This window comes from Lagopus muta, chromosome 19 (genome assembly GCF_023343835.1).
Source record: "Lagopus muta isolate bLagMut1 chromosome 19, bLagMut1 primary, whole genome shotgun sequence".
Classification (NCBI taxonomy): Eukaryota; Metazoa; Chordata; class Aves; order Galliformes; family Phasianidae; genus Lagopus; species Lagopus muta.
The window spans coordinates 8,776,673-8,795,453 of record NC_064451.1 but is presented as its reverse complement, the minus strand read 5'-3'; the positions used below and the strand labels follow the sequence as shown (position 1 = coordinate 8,795,453).

Here is an 18,781-nt window from a genome sequence, read left to right as displayed (position 1 = left end):
CACCGCGGGGAGGGGGCCGTCCCCCGTCGCTAGGCCGCCGGGCAGCCATTTGGTGGCGGCTTCGAAATGACGGCCGGGGCCGGGCGCAGGTGCGCGGCGGGGCAGGGCCCGCTGTCAGCGGCCGGGCGGGGCGGGGCGGGGACGGAGCCGCCCCGGCTGCTCCAAGCGCTGCTCCCTTATCTCCCTTATCTCCTTTATCTCCCGGCCGCGGCAGGGGTAGTCCCGGTTCCTCCGTCGCACGTCAGTATTGCCTGCGGCCCGTTCCCTGGGGGCCTCCGGCACGGCGGAGCGCTCCCGGCGCTTCCATCGCGGTAATGGTGGAGAGGAGTCATGGTGGAAAGCAGGGCCCAGCGCTGCGCCCAGCGCGTCACGGCCCCAGAGGCTGAAAAAAGCCGAGCAGGAAAAGCGTGCCTTCGTTCTGCTGATGCTTGGGCTGTGCCGAGGGCTTTAAGTTAAGGGAGGAAGTCAGCTGAAAGTGTAGTGAACACGAGTGTGGTCAGGGAGCTGTAAGCATCGCTGTGCAGGCAGGGTGTGGAGTAGAGCAGTCTGTACATGTGGGGAGGTAAAATAATGCCCTAGCTGAGGCTGACACCCGCTGCTCATGTACAGAGCTGTTTCCTTCCATCTTTACATGTGAACTTGGAATTTTTGTTGAAGGAGTTGGCGCTACCAGCAGTTTCTGTAGCTGCTCGTGTGGAGGTTCTCTCGTGCCCATTGCAGCTATTCTGCAATGTTGAAAACAAAAAACAGCCCTTCAGAGTACAAGGATGAACATTTGTAACAGTGGCAAAGAAGACTTATCATTTCCAGTGAGGACGTACAGTTTACATCTGCTAAACCCAAATACTCTTTTTGACCTTCAGTCTGTGTTAAACATTTCAGAATTCTAGAAATTGAAGCCTGCTTCATTAACAGAGATACTGTTCTGTTGGCATTGAATTCTTAATTTTTATAATTGAATGCTTTCCCAAGAACTAGCTGCCTTTTTAATGAAGTTCTTCTTTCTGCATATGGGCAAAACTTTCCTCAAGAGATAATTTCTTCCTGACTTGTCCTTTTGCTTTGTTCGAGGTCATGGTTGTTTCTCTGGAAAACATCAAATTCCAACAGTTTGACTCTTAGTTCTTCAAATATCTCAAGGTCTTCATTTTGAATGCTGATCTTTTTTAGTTGAGGTTGTGTTGGTTGGTGTCCGGAGGGCAGTGGTTAGCAGTGTGTGCTGTGAGGTGTGCATTGCCTTTCCTCTGGTCAGCTTTTGTGCTTTTCTTAATGGAAAGTGTTCTCTCTGAACTGGGTGGAAAATCCCAATGAAAGGAGAAAAATCCGTATCTGTGGGAGTGTTAAGGTGTTCTGTAAGAACTTGAAAGGCTTTCTGTCCCTCTTGGAAGCAGCCTGTTTTTTTGCAAGGGGTTTCAGAAAGGAATTAGTATTTCTTTAAAATTCTTTGGAAAATGTTAGTATATGGAGCTTCTTTATAGTATGCATAGTTGAATCATTGCAGTGAAGATGGTGTTTGCAAAATGAAAACACCTCTTGGATTTGAAAGATGTGGGGAACTAATCCACACACGTGAGAGTCCAAATTCTCTGAAAATATTCCTGAAGAGTAAGGAGTTCAACATATCTCTTGTTGGATTAATTGTGTCAACATGGATCTGTTTAGAAGTTCCCTTTCTCTTAAGGCAGCTTTAAGTACAACTGATTTTGGTAGAGAAAGAAAATTCATTTATTTGCCCTTCAGTTAGTTCTGAAAAGTCAATACTGAGCTCCTATCAGTCTGTGGCAAGGGCAAACTCTCTTCTCATTGACGCCTATAAATCACCAAAAACCCCACAGTGGCATTACATAAGTATAAGGGAACATTAAAAATCTGGTAACAGGATTTGAGCTGGCTGCTCTGAAAGAGGAAAGGGCCAGTGTTAAACATTGAGGACACGCTGCCTGGTGTTGATTTGGGGGGGGAGTTGTACCTTGAAGTGAGTGAACTTTGGCCGTCACCGAGTGAACAGTGAACCATGGTTTCTGTCAGTGAGCTGTACTGCTGCTCACAGGCAGTTTGTCTGAGGAGGGAGAGGAGATCTAAGGCTTTAATTCCTGAAGAAGATTGCTGTCTTCTCCTGTGAAGCACGAATGGGTGTTTTGGCAAAACACAGTCTGGGTGGGATGTTATGTCCTAAAGCATCCCTGAGTTTTTCTCTTGTTGATAACTTTTCTGGAGTTAAGTAGGCTGCAGATATTCCCAGAGGCATGAATGTTCAGTGTTTAAAAAAAAAAAAAAGGATTGGAATATCATCTCTAGTGGTCGCTAAAGGCTTTCCTTCATATAGAATTTGATGTGTGATATAAGCAGATTTGCATGTCACAGATATTATGGAATGTAGAAAAAAGCAAGTCTGCTCTGAAAGGAGGATTTATTTTAATTTCAAGTAATCATTGCTGAATGATGCGAAGCTATTATGATTTCTAAGCCTTTAATGAAGCTAGTTTTGTAAATGATGGCTACTGAAGAGAAATGAATAAAAGATCCTAGCCTTTGCAGAGAATACTTTAATACTTGCAATTTGATGACGTGAGCCATGAGCCAGTCAGGATGCTTTCAGAACTGCATAACTTGAGAAGGAGGGCTTGAAAAAGTTGCCTCTTTGCAAAGCAAGCAAACAGCTAATCTGCATAAATGACATGTTATAATGGAGATGGTTTTAAAGCAGAAAAGACACGATCTCTGCAGTCAACAATAGGAGCGTGTCAGTATCAAGGACTCTTTAATTTAATCATTACATTGATTTATTTTTTTTAAGGTTTGTGGATTCAATCCACAGTGGGCTGTACTGCCTCAGTTTGTGGAAGCTCTACATAACAAGTTGCCATATTTTTATTTTTAAGATCTCTTCTGCAGAGGAGCCTTTGAGTCCTATCGAGTTGCTCCGTTTCTCATTCTCACACAAGATCTGTTTGCAAGCCTGTCCTTTGCATGAGCCTCACAAGGGAGTTGGTGAGGAGCCTGAGCAGAGCAGGCTGGCAGGAACACCGGGCTGCTGCTTCTGATCAGAGCTGTGCCTGCTGCTGCTCTCCTCTTCCTGGGCAGCTGCCTGGGGGAGCAGAGTTCAAGCCCTCAGCCCTTGCTTTCTTTGGCAAGGGCTGGTACTTGCGTATCCCATGTCTTGATAATGCCCCGTGCCCAGTGGTGTGCAGCTCTGATGGGAAACATTCTCAGCCTCGTGTTGAACTTCTTTCTATTCAAAGAAAGCGGAGTTATCGTAGAATGAGGCACATTCTCACCATGCAGCCTGGTAACTGGGGCATCTGGCTGGGGAGGAGGTGCTGACTTTTTTCTCCCTTGCTCAAAGAATTGTGCCTTGGTTTGATCCAATAGCTGGTTAGTAAAAATGCACAAATGATCATTGCAAATGAGGGGAAATCCAAGTCATCTACTTGGACAGCTGAAGGTGAGGCTAAAGTCGTCTTTGAGAGCTATTTGGTGCTTTTGTGCGAGGAACAGCTTCAGCTGGAGATCGAAATTGCCCCCATCTGTACCTGTTTGGCTGCTTTTTTGGAAGGTGGAAATGCGGGCTTGAAGTATTAAAAAGGAATTAAGTTTGTATCTCTGTGTGGGTGAGAAATCTAGATGGTGAAGTAAGATGTAAGGCAACACCAGCCACTAACTGAAGTGCGTCCCTTTCTCTACTTTTGTGTCATGTTCTTGTACTGATGTGGAGCAGTAAATGTCTCCTCTTGCTGTTAGGCCTCCGAGCTCTGGATATGAATGGATTTGAGAATGAAGCGTTGTCAGCAGTGTTTCCAGTCAGCTCTTCCAGACAGTGCAGGGCTCAGCATCCTTTGCAGTGCTCCAGAGCCTGTCCTTGCAGCTCGGTTCTGACTGCCTTCAGGTTGGCAGATTGGGAAGGCAGGCAGAGCAGACAGGTAACTGCTGAGCCTGGCCAAGTTAACATGCAAATTTGAACCTTTTTCCAAATACAGACGTTAATGAAATGTGTCTGTATTTCAGATAAAAAGCATCTCAGTCTCATCTAGAAAATGGTCTGGAGGTCCCAAACTTCCCATGGGGGAGGAAGATAGTAACACTTAGATTAGCTGTACACTGTGTCATGGGATTGGGTAGCTAAAAGTTAATGTAAGATAAGAACATCCAGATCTTACAGCTTCTATCTGGAAGTGGTACAGCTGATCAATGAAGGTTCTGGGGCTTCACACCCGCCTTCCTGTCACTGTGATCAGTTCCATCAAATACCCTGGTTTAAAATAATCACAGGAAAGTCAGTGGCTATCATTGTTACTAAACTCCAGTGCAACCATTTCTGCAATGGAAAAATGTTACTGTATTACAAACAAAATGACTCAACTCTGATATATTATGTAACTTTGAAGCTAGGCGGGTGTTTTTTAGTTTGTCATCTGAAATGCTGCTTTTAATAGTAATACATGTCATTCCTACAACATAGTAAATAGTAAACATAGTTATATATATGTGTGTGTATAAAATTTGCTGTGTCTCACCAAACTCTTGTATGTTTGACCTGTTCCACCTGTGGGGTGCTTGTGCTTTGGCAAGGAAAAGAAGCCTGGTATCATGTGTAGATGTGGCATATTTAACAGACAGATCAGGTAGACAAAGGATAATTACACTGAGCATATTTTCTGTTTAAAACCAAAACCCCAGTGGCTTCTTGTTTTATTTTGTTTTCTTCCTTTGTTCAGTTCAGAGCACTGGAGCAATTTGTTCTTCAGGAGTCCCTGAAATCCATTGGTTCTGACAAGGAGCAAGAATGCGTTAAGCATTTGGCTTATGCCTTCTGTAGGAGTCAGCGTGATGGGGAGGAGGTTTGGCACCTACTGAAGGCACAGCCTTCAGGTGGGGCAGTGACAGGTAGCAGCTGTGGTGGCTTCCTCTTGCTGTGGCTGCCCGAAGCTTTGAGCTGAGAGCTTTCCCTTTTTCCTGACAAGAAATCTGGAAGTCAGCACATGCTGAGAAGAGTCTGCCATTTCTGATGGAACAGTACGCAGAGATCTGTACAAATCAGGGGTGCACTCTTCAAGAATCTGTTTTGCTTTCTTTCCATGCTGGTCAGGGAAACAACTATTTTAGAAGCCTGTAGAGAGGTGGTGTTAGTTGCACATGTCTGTAGTATCTGTGGAGACTGAATGTGGGTACTGAGTTGGAGTTCTTGCACTTCAGCTACTTAATGAGCGGTTTGCTCGGAGGCTGCCAGTGACCGGCAGCACAGTGGCAGCGGGCTGTGCGTGCAGCAGCCTTCCTTTGCACCTCTCCCCTTGTGTGTCACCATGGCAGCGCTTCCTTGAACAGTCCGGGCTGTGCAAAGAGGAGTGTAAGGCCCTGGGTTTTGGTCTTGGAGCAGCATAGTGGTGGTGGCAGCACCTCGGTGTTCCAGGAATGCAGGTATTTCCTGCAAGGCTTTATGCCGCAGTTCTGCCCAGCACTTGTTGTTGAAGCAAGTGAGCTGAAGATTGTGGTGGGATCCTTTATAGAGGAATGAAATGTCTTTTTAGGTGCATTGGCTCATTTGTTTTTGCAATTACTTGTTTTGCTTTGGGGTTTCAGTGGTTAAAAGATAAGTGTAGCAATAGCAGGTTAAAGAGGAGCACGTTTTTTCACCCCTGCGAGAGCTTTGACTGTGCTTTCAGACGAGCTGGATGAAAATCTGTTGTCCAGTACGTGTGAATATTTTGGCCAGTGTTAGAAGCACTGCCTCAGCAGCTTTGTTCTTAAGGGATAGGTTCAACTTCCAGTTTGTTTTGTTTTATGTTTACTGTGAATTTGCTTTACTGGGGGTGGGATTTCTGCATAATACCGAAAAGCGCGCTGAGGTAGGCATGTGTTGTACAAATGTCCTGTTACTTAAGGGGCACTGAACGGTCATCGTGTTAAATAGAATTTCTAAACAGATGGCTACAACTAATGTATAATACTGGAGCACCAAATAGACTCGATATGTGATGTAATTATTTCAGTGGTCCAATACTTTAGCATTAATTACATGTTAGCACAGCCAACAGTGGACTCACAGTGAAGCGTTACTGAATTCAAATCCAGGAGAGAGAGCACAGATTTCTTAAAACAATTACCTTTTTTCCATGAAAAAAAATATATGTATTGAAATGTGTCATTTAAATATCTAAATATTTGCATTCTAATAAGCTGCTAGGATAGGCTTGTTCAGAGCCTTGAAGTGAACTAACAGGTCTGCAGGTTGCATAGAAAGTCAACATTGCTGCACATTGCAGTGCAGGGTGGGGCTGTTCTGCTCACAGGTGAATGTGGATATGAGTCTTCCACCCAAGTTTTAATGTAAATGGTTTCAGTGAACTTCCCAGGCATGTTGTCTTTTTCGTAGGACTTAAGTTATGTAAAATGCGACATATTTTAGAACAGTTGGTTTTTTCGAATAGGCAGATGTAAAGAACATGCATGATACCTCTGAACAGAGAATTTTCAAGAGAAAACCCTTAATAACAAACCAATTGAAGTTATTGCTTGCTTTATCCTTAAGTGCTATCCAGAATGCCAGGATTTTCTGTATATCAGATGTTTTCCTGCAAGTTTGCTGAAGTGGGGTTGTGTTGTTGTGTCTGGTAGAGGTGTAAAAAGCAAAACTAGGCAGAACGATCTCGAGTGCTCTGATGGGGGAGGGAGAGGGAGGTGGCATAAGAGAGTCATAGAATTATTAAGGTTGGAAAAGACCAATAAGCTCATGTAGTCCAGCTGCAGCACCACCATGCCTGCTGTGCTGTGTCCTTAAAATAGTACTTATCTCTTGTTATTAGTATCTTTTTGTGATTCTCAATAGAAAATGGTTTGGTATCTGATGAAACCTGAATGAAAACTTCAGAAGGAAAGCATTGCTGTACTTCACTTCAAATGAAGTGAACATAGGTAACGTTTTGTGCCTTCCCCACACCCTTCCCAGGCCCATTCTGTAACCAGAGAGTTCTCTTAGAGCTGTGAAAGGTTGAGTTAAGGTGAGATTGGATGCTTATGGTCTTTCCGTGCCAATAAATGTCTTCCTTTTCCTAACTAAAGTTGTATTTAATCCTGTGAGAAGAACTTTAATGCCATTTATTGTGAATATGTTCAAATTCAACCTACTGTAGCCTACAGTAATTCAGTTCATGAGCCTTTCTGTACAGTTATTAAACTATCAAGAAGTTGTATTTTGAGTACTTTGATGTTAGAATTCCATGTTAGTCAATAAAATATTGAAATGGTATTTTTTTAATTCAGACTCATTCTAGACTACCAGAAAGCATGTTTTAAATAATCTGTTATTCACTTACAGCTGCCAAAACGTAGTACAGTGAAATAATGGTCTTCTAGCCTGCTAAGCAACTGTCCAGCTTCCACAATGCCTGTGCAGGCAGCTCAGTGGACAGAATTTCTGTCCTGCCCAATCTGCTACAACGAATTTGATGAGAATGTGCACAAACCCATCAGCTTAGGTTGCTCTCACACTGTCTGTAAGACCTGCCTGAACAAGCTTCATCGCAAGGCATGTCCTTTCGACCAGACTGCCATCAACACAGACATCGATGTGCTTCCTGTAAACTTTGCACTCCTCCAGTTAGTTGGAGCCCAGGTATGATTTAAACTGCTCTTTGTTTTGCCATCTCATGTTATTAACATTTACATGCCAGTCACAATACTTGTGCTGATGTTTTTCCCTCCATTTGGTCTAAGAAATGGCAAGGGTTTGTCTTTGTAGCCTTTTAAAATCAGTATATACTATAAAAGGAGCCACATCATTTTCAGATCCATCTACTTCTCAAAAAAATGAAGATAATTCCAACTTGTAAGTGAATTCTGGTGTGAAAAGACTCCTGAAATGGGACCGGAGAAAAATACTTATTAGAAATGAGCCAATTGCCTGTGACAGTAGTCACTGGAAAAGCAGTCCTGCAGATTGCGCTCGTTTATTGTACACTTTCTTGCAAGGAATCTCACTCCTGCATGTCACGTGTTCAGAGTAGCTGGCTGTTTAACCAAGTTTTAGAAATATGTCTAGTTTTTTTAAAAATATGTATGATAGCTTTTCAGTTGCATTTTCAGACGCTGGCTAATCAGGCCAGGAATGTTCCTTGTTCTGTCTCATAGCAGTGGCAAAACAGTGATTATATAATCAGTTCTGCACGTTATGGAGACTAAATAAGTCTGTTCACCTTATGCTGATTCACATTCTTTTTCATAATACTGTCTATAACATCTGGGTGATGTAATGGTGATGCATTTACTTTTCTTTTTAATGTTTTTTTGCATGCTTAACTGAAGCTGTTGATAATAATACGATCTGTTTGTGTTTTTTCTCAAATACATCTTTTTTTTTTCTTGTGTCACTGCCTTATCTAACAACATTCATTTTCCTGGGCTCTGAACTTCTAGCAGTGTCTTTCAAACAATTGACTCTATTGTGACTATGTTCCTTCTATTTTCGTAGTCTGACCTTGTTACTCCACTTTGAGTTCTTGCACCAAGTTAAGTTTGATAGTTCTTCTCTTTGAAGACTTCAAAGCTATTTGTATGCCTATATGCCTTTATGCTTGAATTATTTAACTTTGTTTATGACTTCTTCATCTTATGTTCTTGCCAGTTGTAAGACAACTTCCCTTGTTTCTCTGTAGTAAGTCATGCTGGTCTTGTACACTTACCATCCTCACAAATCTTGTGTTCTTCAAGTGTCTTTTCACTACGTTTTCCATCAGGTCTTGGTTATTGCTTTTTTTTTTTTTTTTAATACTGCTTTGTTCTTAATGTGTTGAGTGCTAACAAAAATAATCTTTCATTTGTGATACTTGTCTTCAGTCCGTTCTGTTACTCCTTATTACATTCCACACAACTTAGATGGGTTCTGTCTTTCTCTTCCCTCAGAAGCATTGTACATCTGCAGTGTTATGTAACTATGGTAGTGATGTTGGTACCATCATAGGCTTGTCAGATGGGTACGTCCAATTCTTTTTCACATTCTCTTTACGTTTTTTAGGTACCTGATCATCAGACAGTGAAGTTGAGTAATGTAGGAGAGAACAAACATTATGAAGTAGCAAAGAAATGTGTTGAGGATTTGGCACTCTACTTAAAGCCATTAAGTGGAGGAAAAGGTAAGTCTCCACTGAACAGTGGGGTTTTGGTGCAGCAGTTTCGGCGTGCTTTTAACAGCCCTGTGGTTTTAAGCACTGATTTTAGACATCAGTGGCATAATGCTCTTGTTTTTATAATAAAATTTTCTACCATGTTTTATTCACGCTTCTGACAATTGATTCTTGATTTCAAGTTTACAAATACTTTTTTAATATTTAATAGTGCTTCCACTTCTTTCTAAAGCTGAACTTTCCTCAGAGGATGAGTTTGACGTCAATTTAAGACTCTAATTAAAATTTTTCTTGCTAATGAGTTACCCGGAATTGCCCAAGAGAAATGATGATACCTGTGATTAGAATTCAAGTCCTAGAGACATACTATTATACATTTTTGTTTGTTCTACCTAGATTAATTTGTCCAATTAAAAGCAGTAGTTTTCTTTTCTCTCTTTCTTTGAAGGTGTTGCTAGCTTGAATCAGAGTGCACTGAGCCGTCCAATGCAAAGGAAGCTTGTGACACTGGTGAACTGTCAGCTGGTAGAGGAAGAGGGTCGAGTTAGGGCTATGAGAGCAGCTCGATCGCTGGGCGAGAGAACCGTGACAGAATTGATCTTGCAGCACCAAAATCCTCAGCAGCTTTCTGCCAATCTTTGGGCTGCTGTCAGGGCACGAGGATGTCAGTTTCTAGGGCCAGGTAAGGTACCTGCAGAATCTGTAACATATAAGTACACACATACCTTTTCTTAACACACAAAAAAGTCTTGGGAGCTTTTTCTGTGCAATTGAAAGTACTGTGACTTCCATTTTTCAACTTTATATGAGAAAGAGGGAAGGGAAAGAAGACTACAGGGTAGTAAAATCTGCTTTCTTAAAAGGTTGGGATTTGTTGTTTTTTGTTTTGTTTTGGCTTTATTGGCTGTTCATTGAAATTATGAGGAATTGATTCAAAACTGCTGGTGAAGAAATGTGGATAAATCAGCTTTCTTCACAGCCTGTTACACAGTGTAACTGTAACACAGGCTGGTTGTACTGCTGCCTCTGATCAGATTTTGATGCTAACGTGCAAATTTCTCTTCTTTATACTTTAGCTGTAAATACAAACAGCTAATTTTAGATACTCCTTCTGAACTGGCAAATTTCTTAAAATTTGTTCACAAAGTTTTTTTTATTAGCGAAGTAAAAACAAGGAATTGTATTCAGGATGATTCACCCATTTCTGCATATGGTGTTAATACATGATAGCCATGCTGTTTTCTGGCAACATGTTCCTATTCTTTTCTTATTTTTGTGTGATAAAGCTATGCAAGAGGAGGCACTGAAACTTGTATTACTGGCACTGGAAGATGGCTCCGCACTCTCAAGAAAAGTTCTGGTACTTTTTGTGGTGCAAAGGCTAGAACCAAGATTTCCTCAGGCCTCTAAAACAAGCATTGGTCATGTTGTGCAGCTACTGTATAGAGCATCATGCTTTAAGGTAAAATACCAGAATTTGAAGTTAGTTACTGAACAAGTGCAATTCCAAGGAACCTTTCTTAGGATTGATCTTTCACCTGTAAAATGTTACATAAATTCTGTTTCAGTACATTGAAATGGTGTAAACTAGACAGCGTACAACTGATGGGAATTTATCTAATATTTAAAGATCCGTGCAAAAGGAACAAATGGTCACATATTGACTTGACTGGAATCAACTCTGTAATTACCTCTCATTACTAATTGTTGTCCGTCAGCTGGAAATTCTATTGAGAGAGGCATGAAATGTAACTTGTAGGCGCTCCTTGCCTGCTTCAGGAAGAAATAAAATGGTTTATCATCCACATATTTGATTTTATGTGGATTCCTAAGAGTAGGCCTGGCCAGATGTGTCAGATTGGCCTGGATGCTCTCAAAGCTTGAAGTCCAATTCTGAAGAAAGCTTCTGTAATAGTGTAATCCTGGGTGCTTACATAGTTACCATAACATCTAATCTATCATGTTACAAAAAAAATAAAAATAAATTATGGGATCTCTTGCACTCTTTTATGGCAAATGTCTTAAATAAGAGTTTGCTTAACATTTATAGTGGAGAATATTTACCAGAGAGGCCAAGTTTTCTTCCTTTGTGTCACTTAAGTCAATTTGAGAGACTTTTTCTTCTAGAGTTGGACAGCAAAAGCTATTGTTAGAACAGCTGAATATCTAACTGTATCAGGTTACTGCTTTGTATACTTTGTGACAAGCAACTCTGATTGATTGCTTAGTTGAAAGTAGCGGAGTTGATGTCACAGTTTAGCACTAGTGATCCTGTTAAAACTCAGAGCTGGCTGTTCTGCCTGCGTGCTGCTGGCTAAAGTGGATGAGTAAATGGGGAAGAAAAAAAACAACAAAGAAAATAAATTATCTGCTAAGTATCAAGAAGAAATATGCTTTTGCATTTTCTTCTGTGTAGCATTTTTTTCCTAACGGATTGGAGGTTTCTAGCTAAAGGACTGTTTATGCATCATTGTTCATTAGGTCACTAAAAGGGATGAAGATTCTTCTCTGATGCAACTTAAAGAAGAGTTTCGGAGTTATGAGGCTTTGCGGAGAGAACATGATGCCCAAATTGTTCACATTGCCATGGAAGCAGGACTTCGAATATCACCAGAACAGTGGTCTTCCCTTCTTTATGGCGACTTGGCACATAAATCTCACATGCAATCCATTATCGACAAGGTTTGTCATGGGGCTGGCTTTAGTACCTCTTGGTATTTGACTCTTTAATGTTATAATAAAAATCCTAGAATTACTTAAGTTATCTTTTTGTCTTTAGTTGTATCAAATATTAAGTAAAACCAGAATGAAAGCTTTTCCCTACTGTAGTATATTCTTCATATGAGGACATTTTGTTTTTCAGTAGTTTGTGACTTGTGTCTTATGATGAAGCTTCATAGGGCAGATTCTGAGCTGAGAAATTAAATTTCTCTCCACTGATACTTGCTGTATGCCATCTGAAGACACTATACATTGCATTTAGGAGCCAACTGAATGGAAGTCTTAAAATTGACACTTCACATTTATAGGATGAAACATGCTAACACTCACTTTACTTTCAGCTCCAATCTCCAGAGTCTTTTGCAAAGAGCGTGCAAGAATTGACGATCGTCTTGCAGCGCACAGGTGATCCTGCAAACTTAAACAGGCTGAGACCTCATTTAGAGCTCCTGGCAAACATAGACCCAAATCCAGGTAAGCAAGCAAAGTGGTTTTTTTTTTTGTTTTTTTTTTTTTAATTTTTTCACATCATTAATATCAAAGCGAAGTAAATTATGTAAGAGGATGATTTCTGTTACTGATTTCAAAATTCCAATCACTGTAGTGCTATCATAAAATCTTCAGGATTCTCTGAGCTGTACCCTAGTCCTCAGTGTTTTGGAAAAAGTTCTCTTATTTAGGATTCCTTGGAAATTATTGACAATGACAAACCTGCTTTTAATAATTTTAGATGCAGCATCTCCAACATGGGAGCAGCTGGAAAATGCAATGGTGGCTGTGAAGACGGTGGTACATGGGCTGGTGGATTTCATTCAGAATTACAGCAGAAAAGGCCACGAAACTCCACAGGTTACTATATTTCATCATTGCGTGATATGTCTTGATGTACACTTAATGCAATGTGCAACTCTTTATAAGAATTAGTTACATTGAAATATTTATAGCCATTTCTGTGGAATAATCCATAATACTGTTATCTGCTGCATTCTAGTTTTGAAAACATTTCCGAATATGGAGTACAGCAGAGCTTAATACATTGAGATCCATACAAAAGCATAGTGCCTAGCTCACCCATAAGTAATTTCTTAGTTTTCTGATAAAAGGCAGTTAAAAAATATCTTGAATATGTTTGTGTGCATATTTTATGCCTATTTTTGTGTTTGTTTGTAAGTGGAATATCTTTTTATTTGTGTTTTTTAAGCCACAACCAAATAGCAAATACAAAACAAGTATGTGCCGAGACCTTCGACAACAAGGGGGATGTCCAAGAGGAACCAACTGTACATTTGCTCATTCTCAGGAAGAGCTTGAAAAGTGAGTTTCAAGCTCTTTTAAAGATTTTCAGTTTAATTCCAAGCAGTTACCTTAGAACTTTGAAAATGGTTTCTAAGGTGTATTTATTCATTCCGAAGGATTCGTTAATCGCTTGAAATTACAGCTCTAACATGAAGTTGAAGGTACAGTAAAGAAACATCTATCGACTGATTCCAGTTCTGTTTTTTATTTTACCTGCATGAAGTAAAGTTTTCTTTTCTGAAACTGATTCTAGGGTCAGTGTCTGTTAAGGCTTGAATATAGATTGAATACACCACTCAGAGGAGAGAAAATGTTGATTATATTTTAATTGACTAAGGAATAAACTGAGTTATTTAGGTAATATGTAACATATGCACTCTTAAATCTGTTTTCACTGCGTTCCCTTTCCAAAGGACTGCACAAGCAGATGTTTCACTAGGAGATCATCTTTAGTCACATAGAGGATGCTGATGTTCTACTTAAGTTAGGCTAAACTGTTGAAAATGGATAGCAGTGTGAAGTCCTGGAATTCTTGGCCATCATGTTCCTCTTAATCTCTTACTAGTTTTACAAATACATTAAACTGCACAATAAGCACTTCTTAAATCATCTGTCTCTTGTGTTTACATGTTTGTTTGTAGATATCGCTTGAGGAACAAAAAAATCAGTGCAACAGTGAGAACATTCCCCCTTCTAAATAAAGTTGGCGTTAATAGCACCGTCTCAACCACTACAGGAAGCGTAATTTCTGTCATAGGAAGCCCTGAAGCAACAGGAAAGATGGTGCCAAGTACTAATGGAATAGCTAATCTAGAAAGTGGTGTTCCCCAATTGATTCCTCGCTGTGCAGACACCTCCTTAAGAGCTTTGGAGAACACAAAGAAGGCAGGGAAGAGTGGAGCCAATGGCCAGAATGTTTCTGGATCCCCTACAGAATCACTACCTGAGAAGTAGGTAACATTTTTTTCATAAAAATAGCAAGCACAGCATTTTGCTCTTGAATTGTAAAGGCAAACAAGCTTGTGAATCACAAATAATAGATGTTGAATTCTGGTTCTGCTGGGCAATTGTTGCTGTTGCTTACTGGCTAAGCGAGAACTGTCATTATACAAAGTTTAGATTCAAGTTGTCAGAGCCAGCATAAGTTATGTTAGTTGTTAAATAGTTCCATGTGATACAAAACTTTCTCCCTGTTTCTTCTGTTTTACTGATGCCTAACTTAGTTATTGCATAGAACAAAGAACTTGCATTCAAAATGTGGTGGTTTTGATTCTCTTGTTTTTTTTGAACAAGAAAAATCCCTTTAATCCTGGAAACTTTCCACTTTTGAGATTTTTCCCTTAAAATAGTTTTGGTACTTCTCCATGAAGTACTGATTCTTTAAATTTTTCAAACCCTTTGTCTCTGCTAGAGTATATTTGCAAGTGTTATGTAAGGTTATGAGTACATCACAAAATGTTCATATATGCTTTTGAGTTACGATAATTTGGGGTGTTAAAATTCTAGAGGAAATAACTTCACCCAAATTTTCACATTACATATGAGTGTGTACATGGAGAGATGATTAAGCAAAATACATAAAGATCTGCTTAATAATTTCTTGGTAATCCTTTTCAGTAAAATTGGTTCTCCACCCAAGACTCCTGTAAGCCAGGCAGCAGCTACCTCAGCTGGTCCTCCTAATATTGGAACAGAAGTGAATTCTGTGCCTCCAAAATCCAGCCAGTTTGTTCCCAGAGTACCTGTTTACCCTCCACATTCTGATAACGTTCAGTATTTCCAAGATCCCAGAACTCAGCTGTCGTATGAAGTTCCACAGTACCCACAGACAGGTGAGTACGAGACACTGAGCCAAGAGTAGGTTTGAATTTTCATCTAGATATGCCTGCATGTTATGTAGTCAGAAATAACTTATATTTCAGTCTTATGGATTTTTGTAAGACCAGCTGAACCTTCACTCAATAGAATACTGTCTTCCATTGCTGATGGCAGGCACTCATAGTCAGCTTCCATTACTGGTGATTATTGTTATCAGAAGAAATGATAGAGGTGTTCAGACTGCTCTTTCCAGTCTTTCCAATGAGGAGTGAACGAAGTGAAACTGTCATTTAGGAACCTTTGAAATTACTTATCTTTATTTTTTAGCAATATGGTTTTCTACTTTAGAGGTGTTATTTTACCTTCATGTATAAAGAAGTGTTTAACTTTTCAGTTGCATACATAGTTAAGTCATACTATATGGGAGCAGTGGCAGAGAAGCTCTGTTCTCCAAATTGGGTCAAGCTGATAAAAGGGTCGTCGTTATATCTGCAAATATGGTTGACAGATATAAATTTAATTCCCGAGAGATTATAGGGTTGATAGTGAGATTTTAGAACTGTGCTGCACTTCATTCTCTAAAGATACTTAACCACACTAGTTACAGTTACAGAAGGTGTAAATTTCTGGGTTATTTATGATCACATAAAATATACCTTTTTCCAATTTTCAAGGATACTATCCACCACCTCCAACAGTACCAGCTGGCGTGGCTCCCTGTGTTCCTCGATTTGTGAGGTCCAATAATGTTCCAGAATCCACCCTCCCACCTGCTTCTGTGCCATATGCCGACCATTACAGTACGTTTCCACCTCGAGATCGACTGAATTCTCCTTACCAACCTCCTCCTCCGCAGCCGTATGGACCAGTTCCTCCCGTCCCTTCTGGAATGTATGCTCCAGTTTATGACAGCAGGCGCATCTGGCGCCCGCAGATGTACCCACGGGATGATATTATTAGGAGCAATTCTTTACCTCCCATGGATGTGATGCACTCATCTGTCTATCAGACATCATTACGTGAGAGATACAACTCTTTGGATGGCTATTACTCCGTGGCTTGCCAACCTCCAAATGAACAGAGGACTGTGCCTTTACCAAGGGTAAGTGAAAGCCAGACAGGGAGGAGGGATTAAGGCTTAATCCTGGAAGTTGTTACTGAAAAGATGATAATTAGTATTGACCTCTTCTGTTTTGTTGGCTTTACAGTGGTCAAGAAATATGTCCCAGATCAAGTTGATGTTTTTTTTTTTAAATTGAATAAAATGGGCTTGTAACATTGATTACTGTTGTTTGGATTAAGGCCAGAACCCTTCTGCCTCTTGATTTCCTGCACGTGTTTGAATGAACTATATATTTAAGACTTGAGTTACTGTACATGAACAAGTTCTCTTCCAAATCCTTGCGAGATTCTTCTAATGATATCAGTGGAAGGCTACAGACCCAAGGGAGCATATTTTCCAAGTGTGCCCCTGCAAGTATTCACCTTCTGGTGAGAGTATGATAGAGTAAACTGTCCTGTATTTGTTATTGCTAGGAGCCTTGTGGTCACTTGAAGACTGGGTATGATGAACAATTACGACGGAAGCCAGAACAGTGGGCACAATATCACACACAGAAAACTCCTCTTGTATCGTCAGCCCTTCCTATGGCAACGCCATCTCCAACACCACCTTCTCCTCTCTTCAGTGTAGATTTCAACACAGAGGTGGGAAGCCAAGGAACTTTATTTTCCCTTCTCATTTAATATTTCGGGTGTAGATTTTCCATCTGCCATCTGTTGCTCAAAAAATGATTTTAGTCTTCTAGTAAGAAGAGAGTAGTGTCTAACTAAGAATGCACTCGTAGTTAGACATGATTTCTGAACACATGATTTCTGAAAAAACTTAAAGTGAGGAAGTGTTTCAATTTACTCTCGCTAGAGGAAGCATAACTATATTGAACTTTCTTTGTGAACCTCCTAGATTGTTTTGTGGTTTCTTGTTTGGCTGCTTCTGGGCAAAATAGGGAATGACGGTTCTTTTCCACCAAGACGGACCATTTCATTTATGTTCCAGTTAGCATCATGGCACTAAATCAACCTTATCCTGGAGAATATACACCTCCTTAGAAATGGCAAAATACGTTGGTAGAACAATTCTATAAACAATAATGGAAATAGATAGAAACTGTTTGTTTTGAAGAGGAAAAAGAAACAAAGCAATAGTGATGCAGTGTGTATTTTTGTACGTTAGTTAAAGGCATCCAAGAAATTCTTTGAGAACTACTGTGCTAAACACTCCTTGTAGATTGACAATTTCATTTGAAATAGGTCTTGCAAGGTATGTAAACCCGAAGTGAGCGCATTCAGGGTATATCAGATGTGTCATTCTTCTGTCACTGGCTTCTGACTTAAATGAAAATGCATTATTTCCTCAGAATTAAATTACTGCAGGTAGTTGCATGAAGAAACCTGCCACTAATACAGCAACGCTGATTTCAGCCTTTTATCTTGACAAGTCAAACAGCTACTTGTACTGGGAAAGCCTTGACATCTGTCAGCTGTACTACTAGTTTAAAATCTGTTTGTGGATTGGTTTATGGTTCCCCCAAGTCAAGTCGTGAACATTGGTGTTAGTTCCTTGATTCACTTTGACATGTTTTGATTAAATAGCAGTAAACATTTTTTTCTTATTTTAAGACTGAATTCCCCTATTATATTGTTTACTATCTATTTATTCCCTTCTCTGTAGTTCTCTGAGAGTGTCAGTGATTTGAGTGGAACTAAATTTGAGGAAGACCATCTCTCTCACTATTCACCGTGGTCTTGTGGCACTATTGGTTCTTGTATAAATGCTATCGACTCAGAGCCCAAGGATGTGATTGCCAATTCAAATGCCGTGTTAATGGTAGGGGTTTTCTGCACGTTACCTCATTAATGTAATGATATTTACATGCTGAAGTATCTTCTGTTTGATTAAACAAGCTTTTTTTAATTGATAGGTAGTATTTTTAATATGTTAGCTCAAAAGTAGCCCAGCCTATGTGAAATCATTTAGCATATCTCCCTCTAGTTATTGTAAACTCTGGTTACATCTGTGACAGGATGTAATGCAAGGAATAAAATTGTCAGACATCTGAAATGACCGTTTTAATAACACGTGTCTGTAAATCAAGCTAGTAGTCAGAATGTTTAGAGTAGATGGTTTGTAAATTGATAAGACTCATTAATTTTTAAATGTGCTTTGTAACTGTTGGACTGATGGGATAAAAGCATTTTTGACTTCTCAATCCCGTCTCTCTTCACACGTCATAAATACACATTTTTGTGTATGTGTGTATTTACAATTTCTGAAGGATCTAAAAGATTGGTCTTAGAATACGTTGCACTGACAGGACTGACCAGTTGATGCTGTCATTGTGACCACTTCAGAGCAGGTGTTTCCATTGCAGAAAGACATTTCTTATTTGGTTCAAGTGGAATTAGCCATGCTATATGAATAATTACTGGCCTTTTCAGGACTCTAGATATACTGTGCTATTGTTTCAGTGAATCTTTTAAAATTTATCCTAAGAGCAGTGTACACTTTTCAGGAATGACATGAAGAAAGCTGAAATACTGTGGATAATTAGCATGGGTTTACTGTTGGCTGCTTCATATTCCAAGTATCAGAGCTATTTTCCTGGACTATGCCTCTTATTTCATTGAAAGACACATTCTCCTCTAATAAACAGTTCAGTTATGGAGGGGAAAAAATACAGCTTGATAAAATAATCATTTGATTTCCATAAGGAGGAAAAAAAAATACTTAGAGAAACAAAAGGTATGTGATATGAATCATGGCGCACAGT

At 39.9% G+C, this 18,781-nt stretch overlaps 1 protein-coding gene and 1 non-coding gene across 3 annotated transcripts in view; both read left to right on the top strand.

Moving 5' to 3' along the window:
- The window catches only part of RC3H2 (ring finger and CCCH-type domains 2), a 28,106-nt gene that overhangs the window by 320 nt on the left and 9,005 nt on the right, over positions 1–18,781 (top strand). For both annotated transcript variants that reach the window (XM_048965749.1, XM_048965750.1), the window contains exons 2-14: positions 7,313–7,609; positions 9,008–9,125; positions 9,565–9,798; positions 10,403–10,578; positions 11,598–11,798; positions 12,179–12,311; positions 12,568–12,686; positions 13,039–13,151; positions 13,775–14,083; positions 14,751–14,965; positions 15,626–16,053; positions 16,488–16,658; positions 17,683–17,838. In XM_048965749.1, the coding sequence (XP_048821706.1) occupies positions 7,379–7,609; positions 9,008–9,125; positions 9,565–9,798; positions 10,403–10,578; positions 11,598–11,798; positions 12,179–12,311; positions 12,568–12,686; positions 13,039–13,151; positions 13,775–14,083; positions 14,751–14,965; positions 15,626–16,053; positions 16,488–16,658; positions 17,683–17,838 (2,604 nt within the window). In that variant the 5' untranslated portion in view covers positions 7,313–7,378. The remainder of the gene's footprint in view (positions 1–7,312; positions 7,610–9,007; positions 9,126–9,564; positions 9,799–10,402; positions 10,579–11,597; positions 11,799–12,178; positions 12,312–12,567; positions 12,687–13,038; positions 13,152–13,774; positions 14,084–14,750; positions 14,966–15,625; positions 16,054–16,487; positions 16,659–17,682; positions 17,839–18,781) is intronic.
- On the top strand, positions 11,978–12,093 carry LOC125702771 (small nucleolar RNA SNORD90). Its single transcript, XR_007380694.1, has one exon. It is a non-coding gene; the product is annotated as a small nucleolar RNA SNORD90 (small nucleolar RNA).